The sequence below is a fragment of the Beauveria bassiana genome (assembly GCF_000280675.1).
Source record: "Beauveria bassiana ARSEF 2860 unplaced genomic scaffold BBA_S00014, whole genome shotgun sequence".
In the NCBI taxonomy this organism is placed as follows: Eukaryota; Fungi; Ascomycota; class Sordariomycetes; order Hypocreales; family Cordycipitaceae; genus Beauveria; species Beauveria bassiana.
The window spans coordinates 571,238-593,259 of NW_007930849.1; the positions used below are offsets into that span (position 1 = coordinate 571,238).

At 52.1% G+C, this 22,022-nt stretch overlaps 5 protein-coding genes across 5 annotated transcripts; 3 read left to right on the forward strand and 2 right to left on the reverse strand.

Moving 5' to 3' along the window:
• Nucleotides 1-1,318: 1,318 nt before the first annotated feature.
• BBA_05533 (putative YHM1 (mitochondrial carrier)) lies at nucleotides 1,319-2,690 on the forward strand (the record flags this gene model as incomplete). The annotated part of the gene is made up of 7 exons (XM_008600630.1): nucleotides 1,319-1,379; nucleotides 1,489-1,526; nucleotides 1,593-1,634; nucleotides 1,734-1,981; nucleotides 2,053-2,230; nucleotides 2,286-2,540; nucleotides 2,604-2,690. The coding sequence occupies 7 exons, from the start codon at nucleotides 1,319-1,321 to the stop codon at nucleotides 2,688-2,690; spliced, it is 909 nt and encodes a 302-aa protein (XP_008598852.1).
• A 597-nt stretch (nucleotides 2,691-3,287) lies between these two features.
• On the forward strand, nucleotides 3,288-9,025 carry BBA_05534 (chromosome segregation ATPase; the record flags this gene model as incomplete). The annotated part of the gene is made up of 2 exons (XM_008600631.1): nucleotides 3,288-3,328; nucleotides 3,514-9,025. 2 exons carry the CDS (start codon nucleotides 3,288-3,290, stop codon nucleotides 9,023-9,025), a joined length of 5,553 nt encoding a protein of 1,850 aa, XP_008598853.1.
• A 406-nt stretch (nucleotides 9,026-9,431) lies between these two features.
• Nucleotides 9,432-10,005, forward strand: BBA_05535 (DASH complex subunit Dad3; the record flags this gene model as incomplete). Its single annotated transcript, XM_008600632.1, has 2 exons — nucleotides 9,432-9,527; nucleotides 9,760-10,005. The coding sequence occupies 2 exons, from the start codon at nucleotides 9,432-9,434 to the stop codon at nucleotides 10,003-10,005; spliced, it is 342 nt and encodes a 113-aa protein (XP_008598854.1).
• A 430-nt stretch (nucleotides 10,006-10,435) lies between these two features.
• On the reverse strand, nucleotides 10,436-12,152 carry BBA_05536 (37S ribosomal protein S5; the record flags this gene model as incomplete). The annotated part of the gene is made up of 2 exons (XM_008600633.1): nucleotides 10,436-10,656; nucleotides 10,793-12,152. The coding sequence occupies 2 exons, from the start codon at nucleotides 12,150-12,152 to the stop codon at nucleotides 10,436-10,438; spliced, it is 1,581 nt and encodes a 526-aa protein (XP_008598855.1).
• Nucleotides 12,153-15,453: 3,301 nt separating this feature from the next.
• On the reverse strand, nucleotides 15,454-17,815 carry BBA_05537 (polysaccharide synthase Cps1p; the record flags this gene model as incomplete). The annotated part of the gene is made up of 3 exons (XM_008600634.1): nucleotides 15,454-16,153; nucleotides 16,209-17,537; nucleotides 17,589-17,815. 3 exons carry the CDS (start codon nucleotides 17,813-17,815, stop codon nucleotides 15,454-15,456), a joined length of 2,256 nt encoding a protein of 751 aa, XP_008598856.1.
• Between the last annotated feature and the right edge of the window lie 4,207 nt (nucleotides 17,816-22,022).

Sequence of the window (22,022 nt, forward strand, 5' to 3'; positions counted from 1 at the left end):
GGTCGTACGACCCGCTACTCGGCGACAACAGCGACGTCATGCCACGAGAGATGGACGACGAGACCCTGCGAGCGCGCATCTGGAGGCGTTATGTAGCAACCAACGGCCTCTTCTATAAGGACAGCGCCAGCGTCAAGCAGTGGCTGCCGCATAGTGATATGTTAGTGTTTACGCATGAGGATCTTATTCTCTAGAAGACTATAGTGGGATGTAGGCCGCATCACGGCGGTGCTAGACTAGGAGTATGCGGGCTGGTACCTAGACTGCTAGGAGTATATGTAGGTGATGAAATTTTATAATCCGCTTAAGTGACCTAAGCCGTGGGATATTAGCGCGTTTCGAAAGGCGTTAGCGCGTGCTGTTCTAATGTGGTTTCTCAGAATAGATGTTATATGGGAAATGAGAATCATGAATTCGACGCATCAAGTACCATCACCACGGGGGGCGCCATTGAACGTCTTGTCTAGGTGTAGCTCAAAAGCCCATTGATTACAAGAGATTCATTGGGACGAATACCGAGAGCTACTTTGGTCATGCTCATCAGTACTTGGATGGCCCTATAAGAAGTCAAGTTCCAGCGTTTTGGTAGTATTTACACTCGCCGAAGCTGTTGGTGATCAAGTGGGCGGCAAGTACCTAGAGCCTTGCTGCATCTGCCAGGGAGGGAAGTACCTCTAGATCACTTCTTAATTATTTAGTTAACTAATTAGCTAACATCCCTATTTGAAAATGACCTGCTTGTTCCTTCCTGACAGTGAAAGGGATAGGTAGAGGTATGGAGGCAAATATGTTATAGGCACGATAGGGTACTGAATGGCACGGCACGGCATGAAATGTCAAAAATCAGTGGGTATAGAGTGCGCGATAAGACGGGTTTTATGGAGCCTTTTCGGCGGGTAGCCTGCAGGCTGCAGCCACTAATAAATGCAGAATGAACAGCCGAACATGTGCAAATCAGACGCAAATGAGTGCATTTATTGCCAGGCATTGCAAGAAATCCAGACAGTCAAGATGGAAGAAGCATTGGCTAAATACAGGTCTATTAGATTACTCGACAGCCCTGACGAGACTCCGTGAGCTGAGTGTCAGTAGTGCATTCAGTGTGAGACCTGCCTAGGCCGGTACCTAGGTACCCAGCTGCTAAATAGCAGTCCGTTGTCGGCATCGGACCTGACCTGGCCGTCCCGCTCCAGCTTTCCCTGCCGGCCCCATCTTTTTTTTCCCCTTGCTCGCTCTCCAAAAAAACCAGGAGCCTTTGCGACATCCTCCAGCAAGTTACGACCGACCACACTCTCAAATCCGAATTGCTCGCTCCAAAATGTCCCCTCCAGCTGGCGCAAACGAGAAGGAGTCGGGCCTCGCCCGTGTGCTTGGTTCCGGTACAGTGCCCTTGTTCATCGCTGGGTTTGCGCGTGCTCGCGCTGCAAACCTCTGGTCGTTTTATTCCGCAGTCGCACAATGACATTATTCGCTGACCGAGGATCGCAGGTTCTGCTGGTATCGCCGAGCTCGCCGTTTTCCACCCTGTGCGTTTGCCTCAAGCTGAATTGCCATGCGTGCGAATATCTATTACTAACTAAAACTCTGTCCAGGTCGATACCATTGCCAAGCGACTCATGAGCAACCAGACCAAAGTACGCCTGCGCTCCATGACACCGCCTCCGACTGGCGCGCGTTCATCGAATCGCTCATTTGTCTTGAATCTCGGTCCACTAACTGTTTCCGCCAAATAGATTGCCAATGCCAGCGAGCTCAACAAGGTCATTTTCAAGGAAAAGGCCTCGGCGCCTATCGGTCGCAAGTTCTTCTCCCTCTTCCCCGGTCTTGGCTACGCTGCCGGCTACAAGGTCCTTCAACGCATATACAAGTATGGAGGTCAGCCTGTCGCCCGTGACTGGCTCAGCGTGCACTACGGAAAGGACTTTGAGAATACGTTCGGCAAGAAGACTGGCAAGGCCATCATGCACTCCACTGCTGGCAGGTAAGGCTGATACCAACATCTTTCTGGTCTTGCACATTGGACCGGCAAAAGCTAACGTACAAATTTGATAGCTTGATCGGTATCGGTGAAATCGTCCTCCTGCCGCTCGATGTTCTCAAGATCAAGCGCCAGACCAACCCGGAGGCTTTCCGTGGTCGTGGTGTCCTGAGAATTATCGGTGACGAAGGTTTCGGATTATACCGTGGTTGGGGCTGGACTGCTGCCAGAAATGCCCCTGGTTCCTTTGCTGTATGGTGTCCCCCAAATGTCCCTTTCCCCGCCAGTTACTCACATATAAACTTAGCTGTTCGGTGGTTCTGCCTTTGCCAAGGAGTACCTCTTCCATCTGTCGGACTATAACAAGGCCACTTGGTTCCAGAACTTCGTGGCATCCATTGCTGGTGCCTCTGCCTCTCTCGTCGTTTCCGCTCCTCTCGATGTTATCAAAACTCGTATTCAAAACCGCAACTTTGAGAACCCCGAGAGCGGTTTCCGCATTCTGTCTAATATGGCCCGCAACGAAGGCTTCTCCAGTTTCTTCAAGGGTCTTGTGCCCAAGGTACGACGGGACTGCGCCCCACGATGATCATCCTAGGACATACACTAATCTGTTGCGCTGCAGCTCCTCATGACTGGCCCCAAGCTGGTCTTTTCCTTCTGGCTAGCTCAGACCTTGATTCCGGCCTTCGATGTCATGTTCCGAAAGTAATACCCTTGATCGACTCTGCGACACAAAAGTTCAGGAGGCGTTTTATCATTTAGGATAATATGAAAGCATCTAGACACGATGTTTAGTTGGGTCACAGCTCGGATTTCTTATTGAAGATGCGGCAAATGTAGACACGCGCAGCATATAGAAAGCACTCAGCTCTGTAGAATAAAAAGGGGCGTTTCAATCAATTTACCAAGATATTTCTTTCTTTGAACCAGTGCATGCAAGCCTTTGTTATTATTTGTCGCTAGGGTTGGCCGTTGCGTGCTGCAGCGGTGCCCAACGACATGGTGTCGGTTGCCGAGCAACGACGACCTGGCGTTGGTCATAAACAAATCGCCGATATCTACTCCGCTCAATACAAGACCAGACCGTCACGATTGAGCTACACTACTGCTGAACGAATCTCTCTATCAATTCATTGCTACATCTTTCTGATTTTTAGTCGATCTCGCGAGCTTCCTTGCTCCTCATAGCGTCTCTTACTTATAGCTCCGCCGCGTCCCCGCGACGTCATTTGCAACTGCTTCTTGTTGTGGATGCGGGCGGCGTCCGCATTCTTGCCATCCGCGCTACATTCCAACCACCGCCATCATGCCCCATACAGAGTCTGAAGCCTCACGCGAGGCGGAGAGGTACGCGAGGCATCAACATTCTGCTAGTGTTGACCACCGGTCGCGGGCCCTTGTTCCCATGTACGTGCCTCATACTGTTCCCGGTATCTGTGAAACCTACGTTGTGTTTGCTGCCTTACAGCAATGCACCACACTTTGGAGCAGCTCAACGTTATTGCCTGTCCGATAATCTAACACAATAGCAGGTGGGACAGCTCTGATCCCGAGCGCGCGCCGCCCCCTCTGCCACTCAACCCCCAATCTCCCAAACTCACCTCGCGTACCGGCACCTCGAGCGCTATCCAGTCCGCTCATGCTGCTCTCAACGAGCGAGCCCGCGAAAGCGCCAATAACCACAGCACCAGTCGGCGCCTAGACGGCTCGCCGGAGCGAGCCCTCGTCAAAAGCGGATCTCATCGGCGTATGCAGTCGCTGCAGCCCGCCAGCGTACGCGATCTTAGTTGGATGATTGAGCAGGGCTCGAGCCGTCCATGCACACCTACCGAGTCTGTGGCATCCTCAGCACCACCGGCTCCGGGCCCCAGTCTGACACCGATTGTTCGACCTGCGCCTCGGCGTCGGGCAACCCAGAGCATTCTGGGCGAAAATACACCGCCCCCCTCGTCTACCATGCTTGCACTACAAAGTATGTCGTCGAAAACTTCTCTCAAGGAAGGCGAGCCCTTGGTAAATGTTACAAACCAATCTCCGTCGCCAGAGAAGTCGCCAAGCTCTCTTGAAGGACTGGCATCGCAGCTCGCCAGCCTGACAAACATTGCCAGCGCCCTGCAGAAAGAAATGTCTGCTCTAACTCGGCGAAGCAGAGACAATGCCACGGACCTTCTAAGTCTCAAAGAAGCCACCACAACTAGAGATGAGGACATCCGCAAAAGTATACGGGAATTGGTTGGCCGCGTCGACGACCAAACCAGCCGCTTCTCAATTTCCTCACTCAATAATCTCCTGCTCGATAAACCCCATCCTACCTCTCCTCAAACCCGATCGATCCATCTCCCCAGAATACCGTCCCCGAAGAGCTTCGCCGAGTCTATTGACAGGGGATCGGTTAGCACCCCATCTCTTAGCGGAGGTGAGGCCTCCGCCTCCGTCATCCTTTTAGAAAGGATTCTTCACGGTCTCGGCACAGCCGATGGCGAGGAGTCTCTGGTAGGCTTGCTTGTACAGCTCTCACAGAAGCTGTCTGGTTTGGCGACCTCGACCAAGGTTGATGAGTTGGCACAATATGTCCGAAGCCAAAACCAACATGCACTTGTACAGTCGGCGGCAAATAACACCCGCCCAATGAGCTCCAGCGGCATGGAGCTCGAACTCCCCCGCGGTTCTATGGCCCAGCGCATGGAGCACTTCATCCAAAGTGGCGACAGCCGTCGCTCGTCTGCCCCGGGTAACCGCGGCGCCGAGCTGTTGAACGATGACCTTCTCAAAATCATTCGCTCCGTCAAAGACAGTGTAGCGCAAGGTGGTGGCCTTACAGCTGAGGTGAAGGCACTGGTGCGTGAACTCCGTGGCGAAGTCCTCGGTATGGGCCGAGAGATCGCTAAGCGTCTGGAAACCATGGAATCTGTTCCACATTCAGAAGAGGAACCTGACCACGACAGAAAAGACGAAGTCTCACGAGTCATTGATCAAGGTCTCCTGCAAATGAAGGAGCAGCTCAACAATGTTCTACGCGAGCACCGACGACAGTCTGCATCGTCGGCTTCTTCCCAGAAGACGGTGGTCGACTACCAGGAAATATACAATGCCATGCGTGCTGCGCTTCGGGATAACGAAGCAACCCGAGGCGATATGCCTGATCTGAGCCGCGAGGACGTCATTGAGGCTGTACGCGAAGCCTGGGAAGCTTACAAGCCAGAGGTAGACGAAGGCAAGTCCGCTCTGGAGCGCGAAGATATTATGGCTTGCCTCAAGGAAGGTCTTCAGGATTACCAGCCTCACGACGAGCGTCCCCCGGCTGCAACTAGAGATGAAGTGTTCACTGCTGTCGTGGAAGGTCTCAAGCACTTTGTGCCCCCACAGATGGACACTCCGGCTTCCCTGTCTCGGGATGAGATCATCGAGGCTGTTCGAGACTGCCTTGAGGAGTTTGAGTTTCCCGTGGCTGCTGCTGCTATTGGCAATGGCAGCGACATGACCCACCAAGACGTCGTCCATGCTGTTAAGGAAGGACTTAGCGGGTTTGAGGTCCCTCGAGGCGGTAATCTTTCCAGTGAGAGCAACGAGGAGATCATGAGCCGTCTCCGGGACATTATGGAGTATATGAAGCTTGAATTTAGAGCTGTTTCCGAGGAGGCAAAGGACAACGTCGCCGCCAGTGGTCGCGACACTGAACAAGTGCTCGATGCGACCAAGGATGGCCTCGAGAATCTGCGAGCTTCCATTGAGAGCTATGTCGACCGCGTCTCTGGCGAATCTGACAATCAACAATTTCTGGATAACCTCACGCGCACTATGGAAGATTTCAAAGAAGAGATTGGCAGACTTGTCTCCGAGGCCAACGATAACTCTCAGAGCAAGCTTCAGAGCGAATTGGAAGGTATTCGTGAAATTGTCAACACGTCGATGGTTCCTGCCGCCCCCCAAGGTTCCAACAAGGATCTCATGGAGGCCCTTCAGAATGGCATCAATGGCCTACGTCAAGATATCCACCGACCGCGTCCCGAAACTAGCGAAATCCTAGATGCCATCAATGACGGCCTGAATGACTTACGCGCGGGCATAGATCGTGTTACCCACAAGCCCGCAGATCTCACTGCAAACGACGAAATTTTGGATGCGCTCAAGGCCGGCCTGGACTCTGTTCGATCTGATATAGAGACACTTCGCGACAACAATGAGCGCGCAGTGGCCGCCCTTCCGCGGGAGGAAGAAGATCAGACAAAGGCCATCATTCCCGTTGATACAGCTAAGCAAGACGACATCAAGAACCTTGAGGTCCTCATTACCCAGCTCCGTATCAAGGTGGAAGCATTGGAGCCAGACTCAGAGACCGTTCATAAGGAGGACATTGGTCGCTTGGAGGACATGCTTCGAAACGTGCAAGAGGGTGTAGACAACATCCACGCACAGGCACAGGAAGGTGGAGATTCGGCCAGAGCCGTTCCCGAGGAGGATACAGAAGCTGCTAGCGGCGATGCGGCTACCAAGGATGATGTCGTAGCCATCGAGACCATTCTCCGCAACACCAAGGACCGTCTCGATGACTTGATCGAAGGAGACCAAGCTGTTCGTAAGGAGCATATTGATTCTATAACTGCTTTGTTGAACGAGCATAAAGATACCATCGGCGCCTTTTCTGGGCATTTCGAAGGCATTTCTCGCAAGGAAGATGTGGCAAACTTGGAGGAACTTATTGCCCAAGTTATCATTGGAATCGACGACCTGAAGGAAGCTACTCCCAAGGAAGATGAAAGCGACGAACGCGTGAGGAAGTCTGATGTCGAAGCTATCGAGGCCCGAGTCCTTGAAATCAAATCCGCCCTTGATGGCCTTTCCGATATGGACTTTGCTGCTATTTCGAATAAGGAAGACGTTTCCGGGCTTCAGGCACTAATCAAAGAGGCCAAGGAAAAGCTCGACGAGTACGCCGACACTTCTACAAAAGCTTTGGAGGATCGCCAGACCGAAATTGCTGGAGTTGGGGAACGAGTTGCTGAAGTCAAGACTTTCCTAGAGGAATTCCAGCAGGCTGTACAGACCAAGCTCGACGATGGCGCTACTGGCGTCGAGGCTCTTGGCAAGGTTCTCGAGACAATTGGTGAGAAGATTGACAAGAATGAGAACGTTGGCGATGACCTCAAAGAGATGTTTGAAACCATGAAGTCTGAATTTGAGGTCTCCAAGGAAGTTGTCGCAGGTGCCAGACTCGAATCCGATGAGAAGCTACAGGAAGCCACTGACAACATTGCTTCCAAAATTGACGAGAAGATTGGCGCCCTTATTGCCAAGTACGACGAATACCAGGCTCAGCTTGACGAAAAGGCCAAGGCAGGAGAGGAGCGCAATATCGAAATAGAAGCGGCTGTCGTATCTACCAAGACTGTCTCCGAAGAACTGAAGCTTCTGGTCGACACGCTAGGCTCCGCAGTCACGGAGTCCCTGGAAAAGATGGAAGAAGCTTCAAAGACTGTTTTCGAGAAAGTTGAAGAGCTTGCCTCCAAGACTAGTGAAACGGAAGCCGGCGGCCAAAGTGAGCATCAACAGACTCGTGATCAGGTTCAAGCCGCTGTCTCTGCTGTTGAGGGCCTGCAAGGTGAGCTGAAGGAGTACCAGCCTCAGATTCTCGAGGCAGTGAAGGATATTCTTCTTTTGGTTGGTGAGCATTACGAGCATTCCAAGACGTCCACCAGCGATATCCAAGAGAAGATTGTGGAGGTCAAGCCTTTTGATCAGGCTATGCTTCCCCCTCCTCCTGAGAAGTATGACGATTCCGAGGTCAAAGAGAAGTTAAATCTGCTGGCCGATCAAAAATACGATGACTCGGAGATTCGTGAGAAGCTTGACCATCTGGCTGAGCAGAAGTACGATGATACTGCCCTCCATGAGAAGCTGGACAAACTTGTCGATCATCACGCATCCGCCACTGCCGCATTTGCTCAACTCGAGACTCTGGACAAAGTTCACAAGACGGTGAATGACAGCGCCGCACAGCTATCCGAATACATTTCCACTCAGACAAAGCGCATTGCGGACGAGCACGAAGATCGGGAGAAGACTCTTCAAGACACCTGTCTCGCCCTCGAACACAAGCTGGCGGAGCATGAGCACCTGATTGCATCGGTTGCCAGCCTGCATGAAGAGGAAGAAAGAATGAAGCAGAGTCTTCTTAGCTTGCGTACTGAGCAGGAAAGCTTGATTCGACAGCGCACACGCCTGACTGGGGATGTCTCTTCTCTTGAAACTGCCCTTCGCCTTCGCAAAGAGGAGCTGTCCGATATGGAAGCCAGAGCAGAGCGTTTGGAGCGTCGTATTGTCGAAGGTGTCATGGACCATTCCAGGGTGCTTCTGATGAACAAGAGTGCTTCGAGTGGCCGCGACAATATGAACAGGAAGAGAGTCAGAAAGGCCACGGGTGTCGAAGGCGAGGCTAAGCCTTCGCCGAGACCAGCTGCTGTCAATATGGTGCTCGCCACGCGACGCAGCCTTGCCCCAGCAACACCAAACGGAGCCGCGCGACGTATTGCATCGCTCAGCCAGATGACACCCAGCAATTCCTCCTCATCCGTTAAGAGAACACAAAGTGTGCGTACTCCTGGTGGTGGGTCTGCCCATAGGAAGAGAAGCTGGGGTGGCGCTCTGGGCAAGGGTTTCGGCATCGAGGACAAGGAGAATGTCAGTGTCGATGAAACTCTCGAGGAGGACTCCGAGGTTGGCAGTAGAGCTGTCTCCCGAGAGGTGGCCTTGCAGGGTCGAAACAGTTTCGCTGGTACGGAGCTGTCGTCGCTGCTCGACTCTGCGAGAGAAGAGGATGAAGACGATGCCGAGGACGCAGAAGACGGGCACAGCGAGGCAGATACCATGCGGAGAACGAGCGGTGGCACGACAATTGTGTCGAGCAGTGACGTATATACCGAGTCCGACATGTACAGCGATTACTCTGACACGGCGAGCGAATGGACTTCGCTTGTCGCTGGTGCAAGGAATTCCACTGGAACCGTGGAGGGGAATGAGCTGACGCTCCACAATGAGGGCAACTGACGTGGTAGAAAAGAAGAAATGAAGGATTAAGGGACAGATTGTGTGATTTTTCAAGCGAAGTGCGTTATGGCTAGGAGTCGTTACAGGCGCTTTCCTTTTATTCTTTTCCTTGTCCTTGCTGTTGCAGCAGAGGTTTTTTTTTTTCTTAGCAAGTGTATAATGTATCTACACGTGGGAATGTGAAATCTTTATGAATACTACTTTGGTCTATATCAATTAATTCTGAAAAATAAAATAAAATAAAATGCGTGGCTTTTTTTACGTCGTGATGTGTCTTTTGGGATATGGTGGAGGTGGCAGTTACCAGCTTAATGAAACGAGGTACCTACCTATGGGTGGGTGAAGCGCGCTGCCCCGCCATTTTCTCTCCATCAACGAACATTCCATTACCACAAGCCGAACAGCCATGGCAGAGGAAAATTACCTATCGACGCCTGACCTCTCACCTCTCGAGCAAGAGGTGCTGGATGAATACGAGCGATTGGCAAACAACATGAAGCAGGTAAAGCAGCTTCCCCTCCCTCGCGAAGAGCAAGATGCAGCAACTCTTTTCCTCCTCCCCCCATTCCCACCCGCGACGCGCCTATGCGCGTTCCATGCCCATTCTACAAAAAAAAAAAAAAAAAAAAAAAAACTGGCCAGACACCTTTCCGCATCGTTCTTTTCAATGATGAAAATATAATATATATATTCGGTTTTTTTTTGCTGACGCGTTTTCGTCATGGTGGAACTAGCTCGCCACGCTGCTCGACGAGCTCGCGTCTAACCCGACGACCGATATCCTCGATGGCCTGCGCGACCTCGAGCGCCAGACGAGCTTGGCGTTCACGCTACTCAAGGCGAGCGTGTACAGCATCGTCTTGCAGCAGGAGATTGATTGGGGCGCCGCGGGGGAGGCTGGGCAGGGAGGGCAGGGAGGACAGGGACAGGGACAGGCGGCGGCGACGTCGAGTGCAATGGGGAGTGACTATGAGGATTAAGGATGAACAAACGAAACGAGGTGTTTTGCATTTTCGACTTTTTTGGACTTTTTTTTGGACTTTTTTCTTTTGATACCCCGGGGTGGAGTTGGCATGGAGTTGTTGTAATTTTTTGTACAGGTCACGCAAAATCTACATGATGATTTGACGAGAGAAAAGTAATCCCATTGTGTAGGTTGATTTTTTTTCGTGTAGATGCATTGTACAAGGTTGGAATACATAGTCGAGCCTTTTATAGAAAAAGTTGACTTTAAGAGTGAAAAAAATGATGAAATGGCTAGATGATACAAAAGGACAAAGTCTCACGTCTATCAAACGAGACATCTGTTTGTCCTTGTCCAGAACAAATGCAACCCTTTTTCCGCCTTTTGCTTCTTTGCTTCTATCTTTCTTTCTTTTTTGACGGCGGGGCAGACAAAAAGTCGGATTTTTAATGTACAGAGCCGCCGTAGTAGACCTTGCGGGCATCGGCGAGCTTCTTGCCGCGGCCGCGAGCAATCTCCTCGGGGTCGGCCTGGTTCATGAGGGCCTGGTAGGTGGCAAAGACGGAGTTCATGGGGTTCTTGGCGCGGGGCATGCGGGCGGCGAGATCGTGGAGGCCGACGGCGCGGCACATTTCAAACAGGCGATGAGGGACGCGGAGACCGAAGCCTATTTTTGTTGTTAGACCGGGGGAGGGGGCACAATGAGCAATGGTAAGGGTAAAGAAGAAAGGATTTGGGGGCAGGGGGGAAAGGCGATATGTGTATGTGTGTGTGTGTGTGTGTGTGTGTAAGTAAATTCTTACCTGGAGGTCGGTTGTAGAGCTCGACAACGGTGGCGCCCACCTTGGCCGTCGCGTTGCCGTAAATGGTGCGATTCTCGTAGCGGCGCACAGCCTTCATGTTGCGAATAGCGAGCATCTGCGCCGTGACCACGGCCGTCGCATTGTCCGTACTCTTTGCGACGCCGAGGCCGAGACGGCCGGCGCCGTTGCCGGCAATGGCGACGATGCTGGCGGAGCGAATCTTGCCGAGACGCGTCTGGTTGCTGACGTAGCGGAGGACGAGAATCTTGCAGTAGAGGGACTTGATCTCGGCGAGGCGCAGGCCGGTCACGCGCTTGATCTCGCGGTACTCGCCGAGCTCGTCCTGGCCCGCGTCCTCGGGGTCCGCGCCGCGGTTGTAGCGGCCCGCGACACCGGGCACGGGGCCAAGCTCGGGCGCTTCGGCCGTCTCGGCGCGCGTGAGCCCCGCAGGGCCGTCCTCAATCATCTCGATGCTCGAGGGGCCTGCGTCGGCGCCGGATTCTTCGACGAGCTTCTGCAGCTCCAGCTTCCACTCGGCCTCGATGGCCTCGTCGAGCTTCTGCACCTGCGCCTCGGTGAGCTGCGCCTCAGACTTCTTTTTGTTGGCCCCGTCTGCGGAGGACTCTGCTGCTGCTGCGGCGTCGGCATCGGCATCGTCGGCGACGAGGTACTTTTGCAGCATGTCGGGGTTCTTTTCGAGCTCGACGAGCTCCTCCTCGGTGAGGTCAATCATGTCGGCGCCCTGCGCGTCCTTGACCCTGCGCAGCGCGCGCGCCATGGCCTGCGTCAACTGCGTGTCCGTCTTGCGGTCCGCCAGCTCCGACAGCCGCTTCGAAAACTGGTCCATCCAGTCCTGCTCATCGAGCCACTTGTGCTCGCGCGGCTGAGCAGCCCTTTCGCCCTCGGCCGCCTCGGGCAGCACGTCGTACCGCGGGTCCAGCGTCGTGTAGTCCTCGACATATGTCGGCCGGTAAGGGTCGTCGCGTATGCGGCCCTGAATGAGCATGTCCTTGGTGTCAATGGCCGCCTCGCCGGCCTGTATGGCCTCGACCTGCGCGGGCGTGTACTTGCTCCGCAGCCGCTCCAGCTGCTCCTCGGTGTACGGGGGCATGTACACCTTCTGAAACTGCGCCATCTTGGCGGGCTTCATCAGCCCGAGCTCCTCGGCTTTTACGTTTTGGAACCGCGCCGGCCGCTTCTTGGCGCGGACGGCGGCGGAGCTGTGAAATGTTCGGCGGGAGGTCGTGGTCGTGGTTGTGGTCGTGGCGATGGCAACGGCGACGGCGACGGTGGGTGCTGCGTTCGCCGGGGCGATGCGGCGCGTGCAGAGAGCACTGCGCGCTGGCCGTGCAACGCTCATGGCGGCTGGTGTGTGCTGTTGAGTGACAGCTTGGGCAGGGCAATTGGGCGACGCGGACGGGTGGTGAGCTAGTTGCTGAGCGAATCGAGGTTTCTCCTGTCGTGCCGTACGACGGATCCTTGGGAGATTTTTCTGGCCCTGAAAATACGCGGGTTGAGATTGCATCAGCCACATGCGGCACCGCCACAGCGGGTCCGAGTCTGTGGCTGCTGCTAGAGCGTTCATTACGTGTGTGAGTGAATAAGGTAATCTTCTAGAACGCCGAATGGAATGTCAGCGTCGAGTAAGTGTTCCACTCCAACTAATGCACCGAATGCCTGCAGCAGTCATGACAGCTGTAGGTCCTCTTTTTAATTAAAAACACGCCTCTTTGTATGGATTCACACGTTACTCTTCATGTTTTCGAGATTTGACCTTCTTTCTTGCCGCCATGGTCTCCCAACATTGCGATAGGAACACGCCATGTCAGTGCCGCTTTACTCTGGCCATGACAGACAGGCCCAGCAGCAATTCCCACGCCTACCTAGACAACTAACTGCCTGCCACACGCTCCACGCCATGTATATGCGACGACTCTTGTTGACGGCATTTATTCACAACTGTGTTCACACCAACACACGCAGGATCAACATACGCTCCCAATACTAGTAGAAGACTTATTTGCTGTGCTGTGGAACCGCAGCCTGCCCATGCGTTGCTGCCTGAGCTAAAATATTGCCTTGCCTTGGTTGCGTTCTGCGGACCGCACGAGGCGCAGACGGAAACGTTTTTCAATGCAAGACGGCACGCTGCCGAATCTTGCATGATGGCACCACCCCCTCTCTCTCTCGTGGCCGCCTAGCTAGGGAACTTTTTTCTTTCTTTTTTTTCCCTTCTATTATTGGAGTTGGCAAGCGCATGAATGTGCGGGCGCCAAGTGACGACCAGCCAGGCGACCGGGTCAGAAATAAGAGAAATGGTTCGCGTTTGGGGGGGCCGGGCTTGATTGGGAATTGATGACGACAAAAAAAAAAATAGAAAGGCAGCCATCATGTGACGCAAAACATATGCTTGTGCTCAATACTCAAGAAAACCAGAGGGGGCGGGGGGAGGGGGCAAGTCACTTTCTTTCTTCCCGTCGTTTATTAACGGCGGCAGCTCGGATCAAGTGGGAACTCGTCGACTGGGCGCAAACGGAACAAGGCAGACGCACAAGGTCGGCATGACGCAAGTGACAAGTGACATGATGCAGTGTTACTTCCCGTCTTCGCTTTCAAAAGTGTATGTAAGTGTGTGTATGTGTGTGTATGTGTGTGTGTGAGTATGGCTTATTACTGGCGGCAGTTTCGGCATCCTTTCTCTCCCGTCCTGTTCCGCGAAGCCCAGCGCGTATGGACATGGTTGGGTAGCAACTTTGTGCCGGATCTCATCGGGTTTTTGTTAATAGACATGAGCGCGCCGTCAAGCTCATGCAATATGCAAAGATGCAATATGCAAGCTGAGCTGTCGTCCGGGCTACGGGGTCTCAGCAGATGGGGCCGCATGTCTGTAAATGACGCAGGTGGCCCAAAAAAAAAAAGGATTTGCAAGTCAGGCTACAGCATGTTAATCAGGCTGTAATAGTTATGTTGATTTCGGGTCTGTTTTGGCTGAAGCCGTCCATGTAGGTAGGTGGTGAGGTGGGCGAAACGCGGGGACGTTCACTTGAAAGTGCGGGGGGAGAAGAAGAAAAAAAAATAGCAAAAAAAAAAAAAAAAAAAAAAAAAAGGACGCGCCTCACTTTTTCACTCTCGATTCTTTATGTGTTTTTCGTAAGCTCAGTTTCCCTTGTTAGCCGCCATCGGTTGCCGCAAGTCTCAAACATGCAGTTCATGAAAGCAAAGCGGGTGATTCCGTTCCCGCTCTGTTTCCCCCCCCACGCTTCTCAGCCCTTTGGGCCGATGAATGCCTAAGGAGTCTGTGTTTTTTTTTAACCTAAACCCCCTCGTTTTGCACAAATAATATATACAATTAAGCCACGAGGGACAAAGGAGGAGGAGGCGGGGGGGGGGGAGGGGAGGGGAAGCGGCTAACTTAGCAGTAGCTGCGCCTACGTGCAAAACGTGGCGGTCCGTCATTGATGAAGCTGCAAACGGCACATGGGAATTCTATGCAAGTCCTGCCCCAAATTAAGAATGTGCGAGGGATATGCGGCCCGAAATAGGTCAAAACTCTGCAGCTCAGACGTCCGAGGCTCTTTGCTTGCGTCATTACCGAAAAAAAAAAAAAATTAAAAGGCTGCTTGGCGGCACACAATTGTGTTGCCATTGAATGTATGCGGGCTGACTGCAAATAGCCGGAGGACGGCGAACGACTGTCCAAAAAGGCAGATAGATGAATGGGGTGGTTGGTTGCCTTGCGCTAGTCAAATTGGTGGAGGGGGGGGCAAGGAGGGGAGGGGTACACGTAGCAAATTCAAGACGACCCTGACCGTCTTTTGTCAAACCAAGAGCCTTGCCGTGAATGGCGATAGTTCCTTCCATCGCGTATATAGCCTCCGTATTACTAGTAGACCAGTGGGCTTTGCTTCAGGCAGCAGTGTCCCGGTCACGGTTGCCTTCCCTCAACATCAACATGGATGGCTTTGGCTCAAGTGGAGATAACTGTCCGACTTTTTGCAAGATCGAGATCCATATCCCGGCAGTTGACTGCAGGGGTCCGTTTTGAGAAAAAGAAAAAAAAAAAAGTTCGGACATTCGAGTACCTTGCAAATATCAACAGTCGAGGGGATTACGAGACATTCTGCCGGGCTTTCAGAAGAGGTGGCATTAAAGACGTTTTTATATTCGTTTACTCAATCTTTGCCCGCTCTAAACTGCTTGCTACCTATCGTATTTATCTATCCTCAACACCTACAAATTGCATCAGATGCACAACAGCCTTGTCGTGCGTTATTATACAATCTCCTCATCTGCTTCCCTAGATGACGCCGTGGATTAGTGAGACCAGCTTTCCCTAATTAGAAAGGGGTTGTTCCTGGCAGCCATTTCAAGCATAATATGCTTAGCTTAGCTCAATCTTCACGAAGCTCTGGTTTCGACATTCTCACACTTGCTATCCAACTTGCAAGCTACGTCTCCCCCAGAGCGCTCGTTTTGACTTGGCTTTCCAACATCTTCTTCAACAGACCGCACCGGTTTACTCAAAACCAATGAGCCGTGGCTTCAATGGTAAATACCAATCAAGACATTCATTCCATCAATCAAGTTGCTGCACACATGCCGCACTTGAATCTTTTCGTCTCCGTCTACGGTCGTTGCGTGGTGAACCTGCATGGTAACAATCAACTCTCCACAGGCAGACCAATGTTTCTGTCGTATGAAGAATTGACAATAAACCGCTTTGAGCTTTCCTCCCATTCCAACCATATTCCCAGGTTGCACATCTGGCGTCCAAGCCAGAGAATCCGTTGGCGTCGCTCATCTCCAAGAGAGGGTGGCTCAAACATCTTTTCATCTTCTTCGAGTTTATCGCTAGAGAACCAATCATCGGGAAAGTAGTCTTTCGAGAGTCCCAGCCCACGCAAAGCATAGTCCTCTGATAGTGGGCGCAAAGGCTCGTTGGGAGGCGGTCGCGGGAAGCTTTTATTCGCCATCCTCGGCTTTGATAACAACGCAGGGCGAGCTTCGTTGAGCACGTCGACTATCCGTCTCCAAGGGACTTGATCCTGAATGAGTGACATAGCTTTGTCATGCTGAGCCACATAATGTAGAAAGAGCATCATGATATGGAGGAAAGGAAGAACGTTGATGTCTGCTTTGCGCCGGAAGACAATATTGCATGTCTGCATGGCGAATGATGCCGCAAAGTCAAAATTTCTCGAGGCAGTTTCCTCGTCAATGACATTCTTTGCTTTCGCTGCACTGCTACCACTTGGTGCAGCGCTCACATCGCAGACACTATCTGGGAGTGATAGCTTAAGAGGGTTAGTATTAGCGCCATAACCGAAAAGTGAGCAAATGAGGGAAATAGCAATGTAGGTCCTGTAGCGCATCAAGTTAGCCAAATGGAAAAGTGTTAAGCAAAGTGAGTACGCACCCTGAACGGAGCCATTCTTTTTTCCTCTCTGCGATACTCCTGTCGAGAATATCAAGGAATTCCACTTTAGCGTCCTCAAGTTGATCGCGGTTACGTCCAGAAAACAGGATAGCATGAACTCTGATAAACACCTCGTCGCATCGATCCAAGCGACTGGACCTTTCCAGGACTGGATTAAAGAGCGTCATTATGCTATCACCAGCGCTCGGGAAGGGGACCGGAACGCTTAGTGCTTTGCCGTAGTAATACAACTGTTGCAAAGGATCAGGTCTAGCGAGGATAGCCAGGTGATGGTACAGCCGCCCAACCTCTGGAGAACGGTCCGAAGCTTTAGAATACCAGTTTCGAGATACCGAAGTCCAAATTTCACGATCCCGTATATCATCGTCTTCGATAGCCATACGGTATCTGCTGAGATCTCCAAGGCATTCAATCCAAGTTGCGACGAAAAAAGGAACGGTTTCGTAAAGGAGTGTCATGGTGCTGTATGCAATGTATATGAATGTGAGCATGTGCTCGCGCGACCCGGGTAATCTTTTGCGGAGTAGTTCGAGAAATGATTGTATGCCGTGACGCCACATCCGCGCAAGCATGCTGTACTTGAGGGGAAGGCGGCGTAGTGCTGCGCTAGCTACCGGATGTTGCGTGGCGAGGAAGAAATCGTGGTGTTCGTGTAGCAATGTCCGATGTAGGCCAATCAATTTCTGATATTGCAGTGCATTCAACTCTTGTTCTTCTGGGATCCTCGTTTTCGGAGTGACGCTAAGTTCGATGCATTTATGTTCAACTAGCGTCAGGCCCGAATAAATGTCTTTGACCTCCCTAGTTAGCTGTTCTTGCGAGATGGGCTTCGTCTCGGGTTGGCGGAATAGAGTGAAGCCCGGAGTAGCAGACATGTCGACAGGGTGTACTTCGAAAACTGTGGACGCGTTCTTTGGCGACGGGCGGTTGTGATGCCTGAATCGCTTCTGTGCTGAGGTCCTGACGCGGGTCCCGCGACTCTTGGGCTCATCTGGATTCCAGAGTTGACGACTGGTGAAGTGTTTGGCTGCGTCGCCGCGATCAAAATCAGCGGAAATGCCGTTACGGCGATGAGAACGGCTAGGTGTAGTGAGGGGTGATACGGCCGGGACCGGAGATGAGGGTGGCGAACGTGCCTTGTTGGGCTTGGATGAAGGGGTAGAAGGTTCGGGCTGGTCAGTCGTCATTGGTTGTTCGACTTTCCGACTATTGGTGCCGTCCTTGTCGTCCAAGTGTCTCAGGCTTGGCTTCATTGGTGGGCTCCTTGTTGAGTTTGGAACTCCAGACTTTGACGAAGTGCTTTCGGTTCTAAAGATGTAAGTAACGCGTTGACAGAATGGCAAAGGGAAATGAACCGACCTCTGCTTAGCGGGATGGATGGACATTTTCCGAAACGCCTCTACAATGTCGGCGTCTCCAGTGAGTGTCGAGTGCTTTGGTTCGTCGGCACGGATATGGGCGCGAAAAGCGTCAATATCGGGCAGAATGTCCTCGGCGCAGACAAGACAGCGGAGATTGCGCTCCGAGGGCTCCTGACGAGCGTTGTTGCGAAGGTGATTTACCCAGCGATTTTGCAATTCAGCCATGACCAGCTCACGGCATGTGCCATGCAAGGGCTGGACAGGCTGAGAAGGGAAAGGCGAGGACGTCGAACTCCGCTCGACCGGGGCGGGAGTGGCAAGCCTACGTGTTTGCGGATTGACCGGAGAGTAAGTCAGTGGCGCGGAAGTGCGCGGGCAAAAGTGTAGTCGATGTCAAAATATCGAGAGGTGAGATGATGCAAAGCTGAGAGCGAATAAATGCGCAAAAGGTTGTTGCCCAATCAGCGACTGGTGCTGCTTATTGCGGCGTAGGACCAAATTCCCCGTAACGCTGAAGGCGAGTCAGCATATCATGTAACCTGGTGTGGCAATGAGCAATGAGCAATGAGTAATGAGCAAAGAAAAAAGCAGAAAAATCAAAGAACTGAGGATCAATCAAGATAAAATAGTTGATCGCGTATTGCGCCAATGAATGTCTTTGTCGTCGCAGTTTTGGCTGTTGTGAAAAGCCAGACCACCAAGAAAAGACGAATGGAGCGAGCACTGTCGTCTTGGTGAGTTTGCGCCACAGAGTATAGACGGTTGTTCAACTCGCACTACGACAAGACGGGCAAGTGCCACTGCGCCCACTGCAGCCAACTAGCATGCTGATTGCGCATCCCGGGCTAGTAAGCAGGCAGCCAGCATTCAACGGCATCTGGCATTCCTCACGGGCAGCATCACGCTGCAGGTGGACACGAAGACGCCAAGGCGGCCACAGAGTCGAGAAGGACATGAGAAGTCGGAGGAACGGGAAGAGGACACGGAGTTGAAAGAATCGTGAAACTCGTCAAGAAAGAGGCGGGCAAAAGAAGAGTGCAGTGCAAAAGAGATGCAAGAAAGCACGAGAAGAACGTGTACAGAGGAAACTCGAATATAAAAGAAGTGGGCGCATACGTACCATGGGCTAGAAGCAACGCGCGGTTGCGATGGCCAGATTGGTTGAAAAAGACGACAGGCACGAGGCTGATATTGGATCTTGACGCCGCAACAAGTCGACGTATGGGAAGACGGCAGCGTGGGCCAGTCAGAGAAGAGAAGATTCGAAGCTGCTGGGGATGCCGAAGCAGGAGGGTGAGGGGCGCAGAGGGTAGATGTACCTGCAGACGAGGCGGTCAATGGATTGCTATTTGGCACAAGAGATAGCTGGCATTCGATTGACGATGATGGGAAGAAAGGCGTCTTGTGTATACGGACACAAACGCCTTGTAGCGTGATGCGAAGAGTTGGCGATGGTGGATGGAGGGGTGTGACTGAACGAACGTGTTGTGTAGGCAGGTATTTGCGGGCTGGGAGAGGCGTGAGATGGCTCGAGGGCCATAAGAAAAGGGCTTAGAGCGGCGGCCCTTTTCGGTCACCAGGGCGGCCAATCAGGTGGACAGACGGTTGAGCACTGTAAACACAGGGGGGGAGGGGGTGTGGTGGGTGTGGTTGTAGGTGGGTACCTAGGTACTAAGGTAAGGCAGGCGCTACGGAGGGGGGTTCGGCCTGTAGTAATGCAGGTCAAGCCCCTGTGGGTAGGTAGGTGTCTAGGTAGGTAGCGGTCGGCCATGTTGTAATGTGGCCGCTGCAGGCTACCCCTCCGGTTGACGACCGAATCACAGATATCAAGGCCAACACTGCGACGCCAGCCCGCCAGCCCACCACTTGATGGGTTGCACAAAAGAATGTATGTGTATATGATTTAAAGTAAAGAAATGACCTTGTACTTGCCTTTACTACGGCTGCAAGGGGCAACCACGGTATCGGTTCGTTGGACCGAGGGAGCTGCGTGGGATGTTTGGTCCGACAGGCTAGGTCCCTCGCTAACTTAAGATGGTAGCTGAACAGGCGAAAACGTGTCAGCTAAGCAATGGTGGGTGTTGCGAACCAAAAAGGCAATCGGACCGGAGCAAATGACTTGGTGATAATCGAAATGGCAAGAACAATGGCTCTTGAAAGAAATTAGCATATCGGTATCCGTGTTGCAAAGAATCACAACGTAAATGTGCCGGGGCGGCTGGTACCGAGCGAGCGGTGACCTGAGGCGCAGCAGTCGTCGCGCAGGTGCAGGCAGCCACAGGGCGCTGGCCCGCTGGGGCGGCCAGGTACAGTACACGCTGCCCAGTAACTCCAGGCAATTTGGTGCAGCGATGCAGGCACAGGGGCACTTGCCACTATAAGTAAACCTCTCACACACTCCCCTTTGTCATGTAAAACGACACGATGCGAACCCCTCCGTGGTTCGCAAAGGCACACGCTAACTCGTGTAGTATTTCCACACAGGGTCTGGCTCTCATCCGGAACTTGCCATGATGCTCTGATTTCGATGGGAAAAAAATAATTCAAGACCAGTTTTGTATCCAAAAAGATGTTTTTTTTTCCAACTTACAAAATAGCAAGCTTGTAAAACGCATGCCTCGACAATACTCGTGTCGCTTTTCCTCGTTGCAAAATAGTCTCCAAGACGCCCTGTCGACGATTTCCGGAGCTTCTCAAGTAAATCACTGTCAAAAGAAAATTCCCCCAAAATTCATCGATAATTTTAACTTGTGCAGTAAAAGAGAAGAGAAACACAGTTATGACGAGAGAGAGATAAAGTAGAGCGCATCTACTGCCTTCAAGATCGTCTCAAGTGGGAGTCGACTCAGCTTTTTATATCCGTCCATCATAAAAAATCATCAACACCTTGCCTCTCAAGAGACAAGTTGATGTTGCCTTGGTTGCCTTCTTCTTCTTCTTGTTCAAAACAATGACAGCAAAACCTACAACCGAAAACAAATGCACGCACCTTCATCCTGATGGAGCACGCTCTTTGGGGGTGTCTTCCGCAGCTCGTCCTACCCACCTCCCCATGTCAGAATGATACTTGTATCTATAAATGCACCAAACCCCGCACAACCTGTAGATACATACGTAGATACATACGTAGATACGAGCACTATTTACCCCTCGCGGAATCGTGTACACTTGGCATCAGGCTGCTGCGGTTTGAGGGATAAGCCCATCCTCAACGATTGTGATGTTACTTGGATGTGCCAAGTAGAGGACCGACGAGCTTGCCCAAGCTACCTACTCCCTACCAGGACACCCACTAACTGATAAAAGGGCAAGAATATGCATTCATTCGATCCTTTTCCAAACGCGCGCCACACACTCACTGCAAGTCGTCCAATATCACGCAGTTTCATACCAATCAAATAATGTTATCTCTTGTCTCCTTTCCGTTCTGCCTGTAATAGCCTGCATACCCCCCCCCCCCGTCCCTGTCCGCCGGCCCGGTGCACTCGCGTCCCAGCACCGCCGTCCTCGAAGCAAAACTAGCAAAGATCAAGTCGCAGACAGGGGGCCACCGTAGGCAGCAGATACTAGTAGGCCCTTCCTCAATCAAGATGTAAGTCTGCAAATCACGACTGCGCAATTGCGCGTGATGTTCAACGGGCAACATCCTTTTTTTGCCAGCCAAACTGGTGTCAGTCTAACGTTATAAGACAAGATCCCGTGCCCCCCCCCTTGGTACCAAAAGGCTCATCCCAGCCACACGATTTTCATTATGAGGCGTGCAAAAAGAATGTGTCCTCTCCAGAAAAGAAAGGGGTGTATCAGTAATGCGAGCGTCAGCTTTCGGTAAAACCTCAGCAGGCATGTCACACGGGCACACGGGCAAACGGCATAAGGGCTGAGCGGGGGGCTGCAAATTGGCACGCAAATGGTCAATCCTGATGTAGTGTCTACGCGAAACCATACTCTATATTGCTCTATATTACTCGTAGTCTGTATAACAGATACATTAATATCCTATCGACATTCTACGTCCGGGGCCGAAGCGCAGAATCAGGCCAGGCGGGCGAGGCTGGCAAAAAGAGACCGTGTCAGGGTCATGCCCTATGACATTCGCTGCGCAGAACCGATCCAAGGCGAGTCAGTCACATTGCTGCCTTCAAACTACATGTGTTATGTTGTCATTGGTCCTGCATGTTCCTGCTGCGCATTTACCAAGATTTAATCCCGTTCGTGGCATCTGGACCGAACAGTACACGACAGTACTGATCAAGACAGTCAAGGTACACAGCATATAGTGGTACACAGCAGTATTGTGTAACAAGGCGCCTCATTATTATATACGTAGCATATAAACATTCAATGTTTCTTTATCGATTTCATCCAGTCTACGTGACTTCTGTATCGTGTACTCGTCGAGCTCAAACATGACAGTACCGCGCGCCTCGAGAGC